Source organism: Gavialis gangeticus, unplaced genomic scaffold (assembly GCF_001723915.1).
Source record: "Gavialis gangeticus isolate Ggan-Ray unplaced genomic scaffold, GavGan_comp1, whole genome shotgun sequence".
In the NCBI taxonomy this organism is placed as follows: domain Eukaryota; kingdom Metazoa; phylum Chordata; order Crocodylia; family Gavialidae; genus Gavialis; species Gavialis gangeticus.
The window spans coordinates 14,762,127-14,774,230 of NW_017729034.1; the positions used below are offsets into that span (position 1 = coordinate 14,762,127).

The window sequence follows — 12,104 nt, forward strand, 5'->3', positions numbered from 1 at the left end:
AACGTCTTCATACTAAAAAGTAAAAGCAGGCTGGCCAAGTTTGCCAACAACACCAAACTTTGGGGTAAAACATCTGCACCTAAGGACAGGAGGGTGATCCAGGTAGATCTTGACAGGCTCATGAAATAGGTGGATGAGAACCTGATGGTGTTCAGCACCAAAAAAATGCAAGGTTCTCCACCTTGGGAGGAAAAACCTGCAGCATGCTTATAGGCTTGGCAGTGCTACACTGGTTAGCACTACAGATGAAAGGGACTTAGGGGTCATGACTGACCACAAAATAAACACGAGCCTTCAATGCGATGCTGTGGCTAGTAAAGCAAGCAAAATGCTGGCTTGCATCCATAGATGCTTCTCAAGCAAATCCCAGGACATCATTCTCTCATTGTACTCTGCCTTGGTGAGGCCACAGCTGGAGTACTGCGTCCAGTTTTGGGCTCCACAATTCAAAAGGGATGTGGAGAATCTTGAGAGGGTGCAAAGGAGAGCCACACACATGATCAGAGGTCAGGATATCAGACCTTATGATGAGAGGCTGAGAGCCATGGGACTCTTCAGCCTGGAAAAGCACAGGCTCAGGGGCGATCTGGTGGCCACCTATAAGGTTTATTAGGAGTGTCCACCAGGATCTGGGGAAATGTCTGTTCACCAGAATGCCCCAAGGGAAGACAAGATCAAATGGTCACAAACTCCTCTGCGACCATTTCAGACTGGACATAAGAAAGAACTTCTTTACTGTCCGAGCCCCCAAGTTTTGGAATAGACTGCCACTGGAGGCGGTTCAAGCACCCACTTTGAACACCTTCAAGACACTTTTGGATGTTTATCTTGCTGGGATCCTATGATCCCTGCTGGCTTCCTGCCCCTGGGGCAGGGGGCTGGACTCAATGATCCTCCAGAATCCCTTCCAGCCTGAATGTCTGTGATATAAAAATCTATGAAATATGATTACTTCACATCAGTTTTTAACTAGCCCAAAGGGACCACCCTGCCTAACATGATGCAGGATGACCAGGGTGAAGATGAATATATGCCCACCTCTGGCATGGATCTTGTGAGGGAGCATCTGGAGAAGCTGAACTCCCATAAAATCAGCTGTTTTGGACAGGTTGCAACCAGGAGTGCTAAAGGAACTGGCAGATATCATATTGCAGCCACTGGCAAGGATATACGTGAACTCATGGTCCTCAGGCAAAGTACCTGAAGATTGGAAGAGGGCCACTGTGATGTCCATCTTCAAGAAAGAGAGAAAAGACTACTCAGAAAACTGCAGGCCAATCAGTTTGACCTCAGTCCCTGGGATCAGAGGGCAAGAGAATAGGCCTTATGAAGAGAGGCTGCAAACCATGAGACTCTTCAGCCTGGAAATGTGCAGGCTCAGGGGTGACTTGGTGGCAGCCTATAAGTACATAAGGGGTGTGCATCAGGATCTGGGAGGAAGACCTGTTCACTAGAGCACCCCAGGAGATGACAAGGTCTAATGGTCACAAACTCCTGCAAGACCATTTTAGGCTGGACATAAGGAAAAACTTCTTTACTGTCCAATCCCCCAAGGCCTGGAACAAACTCCCCTCAGAGGTGGTGCAAGCACCTACTCTGGACACTTTCAACAAACATTTGGACATTTATCTTGCTGGGATCCTTTGACCCTAGCTGACTTCCTGCCCCTTGGGCAGGAGGCTGGACCCAGTGATCTTACAAGGTCCCATCCAGCTCTAATGTCTATGAAAAAGTATCTAGAGTCTATTTTAGGTGAAAGACAACTTAGGTTTCTTTCTTCATCCCAGAAAGTATTGAAATTAACCACCTGTAAACTGAGATAACCACTATGTTATCCTAAGACTATTTATCTGAGAGTCTAGAATTGGCACTGCCCAAGTGTTGTCCCATTTCTCCTAGTACATTCCTTATTCTTTGTTATTCAGTTATTGAATCTCTCTTACCTTCCATCCATGCTCTTTTGAAACAGGGTGAAGAAGGGCTACGAGAAGTTTTGCAGATTTTGCATGATGAACTTCGTTTGTCAATGGCCCTGGCTGGTAAGATATTTTTCCATGATTGATTAGTATTTGGCGAGGAAAAAAGTTTTGCCACTTTTGCCTAAGTGAATGCACTAGATACTGTACATGCAAATAGTGTAGTAAGTCCTGTCTCACTGGAAGCAAGGCTCCAGGCTCACCCACCCCTGCTTCTTTTCATGTCAGCAGCCAGCATAACAATGAACACAACCAGTACTTTACAGTCTTCCTCCTGGTCTCACACATCTTCTCAGGCTGCCAGGGATCCAGCTTCAAAGAGTGCCAGAGAACAGACTGTTTCCTGTGCAGAGGTGGTTAGTGCATTATACTAAAACAGGGGTGGGCAAAATACAGCCTGCAGGCTGAATTCAGCCTGCCAAGTGATTCTATCTAGCCTGTGGCAGGTCCCTTAGCTCCGCTTAGTCAAAGCATGGGAGGACAGAATGTGCAGCCAGTCCTGCTGCCCCTGGGCATGAAGATGCCACCTGGCATGGAGATCAGCTCACTCTGTCTCCTCATGCAGCTCTTGGCGAAAGCTATAGTCCATGGTGCCAGGCAGCATAGCAGTGGGGTGAGGGTGGTGCAGTGGCTTCCTGGCAACCCTCACACCAGTGACTTCTTCCAGCTGCCACTACCAGCGTCTCCACCACCACCTCCACTGGACCCAGCTCTGCTGCCTGGGCACTCCGGCCTGTTCTCCCCACACCCACCACTAGGGGCACCAGACAGTGTGGACGGATGGTCAGGGTTTTCCTGGAGACCAGCACAAGAACCCTGAAGGCAGGGTGCATTTGGCCAGACAGATGGGATGGGGCCACAGGCAGGTGGGGAGAAGAGTCTGGTAGTGGGACAGGCAGGAGGGGCTGGGATCATGGGGTGGTAACCATGCAAGACTGGGACCCAAGGCAGCACCACAATTCACTCTTTGCATGTCCCTGCAATGTTGCTGCCCATGGAACCAGCACCCATCATGGAGACATGCAAGGAGCAGATTGTCAGTCTGCCCTGGACCCCAGACCCATGCCATCACCTCCCCATGATCCCAGCCCTGGCCTCACCTGCCTGTCCCATTCCCAGACACCACTCTATGCCTGCCCATGGCCCCATCCCATCTGCCTGGCCCAGCACATCCTGCCTGCAGGAGTCCTTGGCAGGTCTCCATGGAAACTCTGTCTGCCTACCTGGCTCTGTCTGGCCCCCCCGGTAGCAGGTATGGGGCAGACCAGCCTGGATAGGATCAATTGGCATCTTTCTGCCTCCCCTCCCCACACCCCCCTCACCCAGCTCAGCTTCACAATGGCTGTGACAAGGAGCTGAGGCTGGCCCTGGCCCTCAACTCTTCACCAAAACTCCTTAAATAGCAATGCAGCCCAAATAATTGCCTACCCCTATACTACGATATCAGAAAGACCCAGGTTAAGACCCCCATGGGGGAAAAGGAATCTAAAACCTGGATGTTCCACCTCGCAGCTGAGTTCCCTAGCCCCTCAGCTCTGGGGCGAAAACATGGGAGGCCAGCTTCCTGCTCCAGAGTCTGACACCTGTTAACTGTGCATTTTGGACTGACTACATATTGAGGCCTTAGCTACTGTTATACATTCACAGGAGATGCACACACAGCTGTTGACCTGATTTTAAGAATCAGCAGCAGATGCTCAATTGTGGTTAGAGTGCAACACCAATCACAACATATCCTATTGATAACTTAGAGACCTTTATTGATACACAGTAGCAACATATGACAATTAGCAAGCAAGCAAAAGCTCTCACCATACACTGTGCCCCAGGGATGCACACAGGAAGGTGGAGTGATCATCTTCTGTGGGTGTCTTGCTTTAAGTTTGTGGTGATCTCACTTGGATGAAGTTGCCAAGTGATGCACACTCTTTGTTCCTCTCCAGTGTTATAACCAGGGATCCAGGTTTTCCATTTCCCATGGAAAAACAGAGAAAACCATGGATTTCCCAGTTTAACTGGAGAAAATGTGGATTTTCCCTTTTAGCAGGGAAACACACAGATTTCCCCCTTTTGCAAAGAGCTCTGCAGGCTTACTGAGTTCCAGCCTGAAAGAGCTGTTGGCAAAAGGAGCGGGAAAGCCCAGCCCTGCCCAGAGGGGGAGGGATAGGGGGAAGAGGGTGGTACCTGAAGCAATCACTTACCGGAGGCTGCCACAGGAGCAAGAGCAGTTTTCTTCATTTCTGGAGATAAGTGGGGCTTGGGGATAAGGGAATGAGGATGTGTTGGAGGAAGACATGGAGTGCCTGCCAGCTGGCACGCATTCCTGATGGGGCTTTCCCCAACACTTTCCCTTCCCTCAGCCCAGGCAGGTGGGTGGGCAGGTGGAAGGGGGATGTAGCAGCACAGGTAAAAGTGGAGAGATACCTGGGGAGCAGGTTGTAGTGTGTCAGAATTCCAATGTCTATATTAAGTCCATGAGTTTCTGTACCTAGAAGGCCAATGAAGTGAAGTTCATAGGCCCAGGTGTGAAAAGTCCTTGAGAGGAGCCTCTAGCTGGTCCTGGTTGCCCACACAGAGCTTGAACTGGCTTATTCAGCCACACAACAAACACCAGGGCAGGGGGAGCAGACCACAGAACTTACCACACAAAGGCAAAAAACACACAGGGGAGGCTGCTGAGGCAGATGTAGAAGATTGCTAGAGTGGTGGAGGGGCTTTGTTTGTTGAAGATCAGTCCAGGAGCCCCACAGACCTCCAGCCAGGCACTCAGCGGCAGAGCTATAGGCAAGAAAACAAAGCAGAATCAGATGCAGTAAGGCAGCTGTGGGGGACTGCAGGAGCAATCAGTTAAGGAAGTAATCCAGCGCAGGTGTGGTGTTGAGTGATGCAAAGTGGTGCAGCGAGGAGTCTCCCTTTGTCCTGAGAGGGGGCAACAGCAGAATAGATGGTAGCAGTAGCAGCAACAGCTGTAGTAGCTATCCAGTTCAGCCACTCAGGGTGTGCTTCAGGTGCAAGTGGAGGTGAAGGTGGGGGGTGGACTGCCAAGGCAGCTGGGGCAGGCAAGGCTCCTTTAGGCTCCGGCAGTGATATTGGGGAAGGGCCCCACAGACAGTGCAGGCTCCCTCCCCAGGCTGTCCCCTGACTGCAATTTGGTGGGCTGAGCAGCAGGCTGGAACAGGGGTGCAGAAGTTGGGGTGCAGCACAGTGTGGTGGGCCCCTCCCTGAGGGGGGACAGCCGCTAACAGCAGAAGACCCCTCCCCATAGGGGGGCAGCAAAAGCAGCCTAAGACAGAAAGAGGTACAGCCAACTTACCCCCAAAATCTCTGAGAACAAGCTAGCAGTAGCCAGGGGCAGGAAGGGGCCTGGCCATCCTCTCCCCAGAAGCTCCTAAGACCAAGCTTGCAGCAGCAATAGCAACAGCTTGGGACTGGAAGAGGCGTGGCCAACTTGTTCCCAGAGGCTCATCTCTGAGAAGCTCCTGAGGGCAAGTAGCCCTAAACTACTTTTTAGCCCTAAACTACTGGTACTGGCCCCAGCCTCTAGCTCCCCCTGGCTGAAGATCCAGAAGAAGCTGAGCAGTTATTGTGCCCCAAGTGGCACAATTTGCACCATACCAAAGTGCATGTTCAGGTATGTGTGCTGAGGCACAAATCTCTGGCACAAATTTGTAGCACTGCTACTTGAGCTGCTGCAAGCACACATCCCTGCATGTGTGGATGAGTCCCCTCAGGGGAAGATGCCTCAGGGGAGTCATAATTCTGAAGAATTTGAAACTACGGCACACAACCAAGGATGAGTGCAAGGAAAAGTTCTAGAACTCAGGTATACAATCAGAATCAGGCTGGGATTCAAAAAGCTACAAAAGGAAATGATAATTTTTTCTATTAAAATGCCAGAGGTATGATGAATGAGATCAAATCTGCAGGTGATACTAATGTGTGGCAATTACAAGCACTCTAGAAAGTGGTATGAGGATGCAAAAAATATTTTGGCCTAGGGGATTCATACCCATATTCCCCATGTCAAGAGAACGCCCAGGCTAGAGACAATGCTGCCATGTGGGCACTCTCCATACTCCTGTTGAATCTGAGCCACTATATGGCAAAGACTGCAAGACTCATGGGTTCATATGCATTTTACATGAAGGAGTCAATGGATAAATGCATTAATGAAGTTGGGATTGCTTTATGGATATTATGGCCTTGGAAAGGTATTCTCCCTTTAGAAGAGGAACAGTTCAATTGCTGTTGTAATCTAATGGAAGTCTTTTCAGTTACATTAGCAGTAGTTGGATCGAACCCAATGTCTGCACCTAAATTTAGGTCCAACTTTGGTCAAGAGGAATTTTACCCTTGTGTAAAGCTATTCACTATGTCAGCTAACAGTTATACTCTAAATTGGGAGAATGGGATTCTTCTAGATACCTGCTTTTCTTTAGATTAGAAGTTGTACCCAGGTTGCCTTAAACTAGCTACAATAATAAATTCTTATGGCCTTTGTTTGAGACTCTCAACTTTACTGGACTCAGAATTATTTATTTCCTCATGGGCTTTTCAAGGCACTCATTACAGCAGCAATTGAATGTTTTAAAGTTATGAATTAATGCATCTTCACACTTTTCCCATGAGAGAATCTGACTTTTCAAGTTTAACATTTTCTCAGAAAAGCGCTTTGGTATATAAAGTAACTTTAGAAGCCTTTTTACCTGCAAGCCCCAACCTGATAGATGCTATATATTTGCTTAAGAAAAGATAGTCCCTGCTCCAGAGCACATAGAAGCCAATTTAAAACAAGAACTTTATTATTCTCATTCTAGAGGAAAGACAGGAACATAGGAGCCTAGATCCTTGACAGTACTAATACACATACCTGCTTCTCTAGGTGCATGCACCAATCTGCCACCCACTGCTCAGCTGCAGCTTAATTCCACAGGCACCATGCACATAAGTGTTGCCTTAGATCAAGCCAAAGATCAGTCAGCCCTGAAGAATGGTTCTTCTCCATATCTTAAAGTAGGCATGTTTATCCTGGAATACTCTAGCAGTAAGACCACTCAGCAGCCGGGACTCACGTATAGACTACAGCAGAGACTTAGACCTCAGCCCACCCTTGTAAGGGGAGTGCTTTGACCTCTAGGCTTCAGGGTGTTTCTACGATGGGACCCCCTCATCTGCATTTACAGAGGTACAACTTTGAATAAAGAACCAAGTTGTTAATGGTTCAGGGAGAAGAAGGCTGATACCCTTACCTAGTGGTTGGAGCTCAGTGTGGAAGAATAAGGAGAAGCCATTTCCTGCCCCAAAGAATGCCTCATTAGTTCTACTAAGCAGAACAGCCCCAACAGGAATGACCCAAACTGAATGCCCAAGACCCTGATAATTAGAGCTATTCCCCGAGATGAGAGTCAGAAGTGTGATGATTTGAACCTAAATCACCACCAAAATTCAGGGAAGAATCAGATCACTTGGATAACTAAGCAGGAAGTGGACATGGCCTCCCTATCTTTTCACAAATGAAAGCTAGGCACTTAGGTCCAGGAGCACACACACAGCTGAGGAACCCAGAGAGAAGTGCTTGTTTTTGTCTAGATCAGCTTCTTTGTCATGGAAGCTCTGCCCTTCTCACTGCATTTCTTGCCTGGCTTGACTTGTAAGCTCCATATTCTGCTGGTTTCTGAAGGTCCATTTCCTTAGGCATCTGACTGTTCCTATAAACTTTATAGGGAGCCTGCATACCTCACTAGGTGCACTCCACTAGGCATTGAATATTGCAACACTTAAGCAGCCTTTTGAGACTTAAGATTTGGTGACTTACATGGGATCATACTGTGGGCACAGACACAAATTACATTTGTTGGGCAATCAACCCCCTGAAAGTGCTCTACAACCATGCTATGATACATGTTCATGGCTGCAGAGTGCTTTAAGCATGGCTGATCATATGAAAAAATTAACCCTCATCAAGTGAGGGATCAGATGAAGGTACTCCCCTTAGAAGTTCCCTAGGGTCAATCTGTCATGTGATCTGGGTTGACCCAGCCCCACCCCCACTGCTGTCTGCAGGAAAGGAGGGGGCAAAGGGGAAGGGGAGAAAGCCATGGCTTGTGGTTTGTCCAGCCTGAGTTGGAGGGGCGTCAGATGGACTGGAGACTCCCACCTCACAACCCTCCCCAGCCTGCCCACTCCAGCTCATGCTGGTCAACCCCAGCCCACAACTTATCCCCTCACCCTTCTGCCCCCTCCCTTCCTGCAGGTTGCACCAGAGCTTGGAGTGGGGAGGCAGAGTTGGAGAAGAGAGGCTGCAGGCAGACTCCTCAGGCTCTATCTAAAGTGGAACTCGATTCCCACCCTCGCCCTCCCAACCCAACAGACAAATGTTTGTTGCGTTAGGGCAGGGGTCAGCAACCCCTGGCACATATGCTAAGCATGACACGCAAGGCCATTTTGATCGGCACACCACTGCCAGCCTGGGCTCTAAGCAGCTTCTGCCAGCCATGGAGCCCAGGTTGCTCCCACCAGGCAGCTGGGAGGCTGCAAGCCCTGCTGCAAGCATACTGGGCCCTGTGGGCCAGCTGCACCCGGGAGGCTGTAAAACAGCTGCTCTGGCATGTCGGCACTCTGGCACCTTCCAAGGTAGACATTGTGGGTTTTTTGGCACTCTGGCCAAAACACTTTGCCTACCCCTGTGTTAGGGAGTGCTCTAACTCATAGTGCTTTATGTAAAATGGGGGTCTGTACTTCTGTCAGCGCCCTGTAAGTTTGCAGCACAGTGAGAAACAACCAGGTCTCAGCCTGGCACCTTAACTACAAACCATCCTACACCTCAATAAACAGCTTCAATCCTGTGTTTTTTTCAGGCTGTCACAATGTCACAGAAATTGGCCGACACCTTGTCCAGTTCTCTAAGCTGTAGAGAGCTTCCTGCATTCCCCAGTGTGCAAACACAGAAGCAATGCTTGTTGACTATCAAGGGCTGGTACATATTCAGGGAGAAAAGGCAGGACAAAGGGAATGCACACATATCAGAAGTCTGCTAAACCATATAGACAAGTGTAGCAGCAAGAAAAAAAAACTCTAACACTACGTGGTGGAGACATGGAAGGCACCATATCAGCAAAGATCACTCTAAACCTATCATGTGAAGCAATTAGCTTCTTCTGCACTGCAGCAAATTGCTATTTGCTTATGTTCATATGTATTTACCTGCAAATAGCCTGATCCCCAAGTGTTGCCTTTTATTTCCCCAACTCCATCCTGCTTGACTGCCAATGCAGGGGGGGGGCACGTCTAGCCTTACCTCTTCAGCCTGACTCCATCAGCCTGTTCTGTTATTTAGCATCCTTTTATTGGACACAGCAGTCAAGACCTCCCTTCTACCCCAAGAACCCGATTTCTCCCATGCACACTTACAGCTGTGTAACCTTCTCACTGTCCCCCTGAAAGTTATTCTGGCTGTCCCTTCAGCTGTTGATGACCAGCTCCCTTACCAAATACAAACAAAAAACAATCACCATGTTACACACATAACCAAACTCAGAACACCCATCATTCAAGCCCTTGCTCCTCCATACCTTACTCTATGCAGAATCCTCTCATTACTGGCCAAGCTTGTACTGTAAGCTCTTCTGGGGTCAGGCCTTGCTTTGTGAAGTGCTATGGCACTGTATAAATGACTGCAGTCTCCTCAGTAGTGCACCAGCACAGGCATATGGTCATCCTAGAGTGGCCTGAGCTCAGTTTAATAATAAGAGAACATGCATTTATTGTTGGCATAGTCTTCAGAGGCAGCTCCCATTCTGCTGCTGGTACTAATAGTTCCCATCTCTCCCTGGAGCAGAGATGATATGCTCAATTTCTTTCTCAAGGTCCTGCTGCAGACAAGAGAGCTTCATGACTGGGCTCAGCCCATGTTGTAGACCAGCAGTGCCCAAACTTCTGGCTTGTGGGCTAGATGAATGGGGCTGGGCCAATCCACAGGCTGGATAGGGCCCTGTGGCATGCCCCACTTCCCACCTCTGTGCAGCCCCACATGCTGGGATCAAGCCCCAGGGCTCTGAGCTGTGCCCTCACAGTCCTGTGCGCAAGGAATTGGACCACCCCCACCTGGTGCCACATGCTGAGATCAGGCTCCACTGTCCCACACTGCCCCTGCCCAGCCTTGCACCATCGTGCATGCCCAATCGAGCATGCAGGGCCATGGGTCTATAGGGAGCTGCATGGACCAGATGATGGTGCTGGATGCCTTGGCTTGTGGGCCAGGGGTAGAGCACCACTGTTTTAGGCTATAGACATGTTCAATGACAAACAGACCACACTGACTGGTACAAACTGCAGACAAAGCAAAAGCATGAGTCATGAATAATATATGCTTAAGCTGGTATATGATCAATAATGTTGCATTCAAGTCACAAGCAGTTGCCTTGTAAAGTGGAATAAGAATCTGTTTAATCAAAGGCACTAATATTAGATTAAGCCAACAATGGCTAACTGCTTTGTGAAGCACTTAACAGCAGCTAAAAGAAACAACAGATGTTGCCATCAGGCTTTCTGCAACCCACCCTGGCTTTTAGTAATAGGGGTAGGTGATGCTGATGTTACATGTCAGCAAATTCAAAACACCCTGCTGTCAGCTTGCATGCCACCTTTCTCCTCTCTTTTGTCTCCCCCCACAGCCAGGACAAATTAGAATCTTTATCATGCTGTTGCAGGTAGCTAGATAGGCATTAAGACAAATGCTTGTTCTTGTGCTTTGTTGTGTAATCAATAAAAGATTGGGTTATAGACCTGTCTCTTGTATCTTTATCTGGCTTGGTTGTTAATAATACCTTATCTGCTAAGAGGGAATAGAGGATCATTGGGAAGTAAAATTGTATCTTGATTTTTTTTAAAGGGTAATTATTAAGGGAATTGTAACTGTCTGTGAATTCTGTGTCTAAACTTGCAAAGACCTCCGATCATAGACAGGCCATGGTTTTGTCTCTTGAAACTATGTGCACCCAATGGGCAAGTCCACACCAGCATGCACGTGCCTCTTGCCCCACCTCAAACCCCTTTGAGGCAGGGCAACAGGCACCTGTGGGAACAAAATAATGTTCCCTGCACTGCAAATTTGCAGTGTAGGGAGAAAATTAGACCCCTGGATATCCAGGGGTCTAAAAAAAGTGAAGTGTAAAAAAGCGGGGCAGGGCATGGCCCCTGAATGTGCCCTGAGGCAACCGGGGGCTGGGTCCTCCAAAGAGATGTGCTGGCTGCCAGAGCATCTCTGTGGTTGCCCCTCGCCCTGGTGAAGCAACACACAGCTGGCCAGGCCACATGTTTCAGCACCAGGGCTCTAGTGCCGGTGAGTAAGGGGTTGGGAGAGCTGGAGGAGGCAGTGAGGGGACCATGTTTTTTCCATAAAAAAACAGAGGCAGTACATTTTAAGCCCTGTCCAAGATGGGGGGAAATGTGCTGCTGTGTTGAATGACAGGTGAAGCACAGCAGTGCTACCTGCTGTCTGAGTGGGAGCAAAGCACCCAGCATGCAGAGCTCCTTTGTACTTATTGAATCCTGCTAGCCCCTCTCCCTCTAGAAATGTGCTGCTGCTGGGTCCTTGCACCCATCTCTTGCCTCCTACAGCTCTTGCATCAAAGGTACAGGCATGGGGGCAATGCTCCCAGAGTGGAGCTGCAGGCTGGGAAGGGAAGAGGCAGTAGGTGGGGATAATGTCCAAAGGCAGGGGAAACCCTTGGCAGGAGTTAGGCTTGAGGGGCAGCATAGTGCAAAGAGCAGTCGGGGTGTCAAGTTATTGGATGAGTATGGGATCCCTGGCTTGGGGGTGGTAGGGTGTAAAACCACTGCTGCAGTTGCACAGGGATGCTAACCTAAGAAACTTATGGGGGAAAAAAAAGAGTTTGAAAAAAGTTTCTCTGTCAGTAAGAAGTGTTCAGATTGTCAGTAAAAAATAATTTCTTGGGTTGACAACCCTGGCCATGGCTAATTGTAGTCTATCAGCTGTGGATTGGCTCCACTATGACTCTAATTCTAACTGCAAAATTTCAGCCCTTAAAGCACTCTCCTTCACACAGGCCATTTACTGCTTGTCTTCACTAGAAAATTAGGTACTGATTGAACAACATAATAAAACTA

General features: G+C 48.7%; 1 protein-coding gene across 4 annotated transcripts in view; it reads left to right on the forward strand.

Moving 5' to 3' along the window:
* HAO2 (hydroxyacid oxidase 2) overlaps positions 1-12,104 on the forward strand; it is a 109,262-nt gene that overhangs the window by 42,928 nt on the left and 54,230 nt on the right. For 3 of the 4 annotated variants that reach the window (XM_019527319.1, XM_019527321.1, XM_019527318.1), the window contains exon 7: positions 1,970-2,039. In XM_019527319.1, the coding sequence (XP_019382864.1) occupies positions 1,970-2,039 (70 nt within the window). Of the gene's footprint in view, positions 1-1,969; positions 2,040-8,833; positions 9,690-12,104 lie in introns of those variants that run through there. The other variant, XM_019527320.1, reaches the window with a different exon arrangement.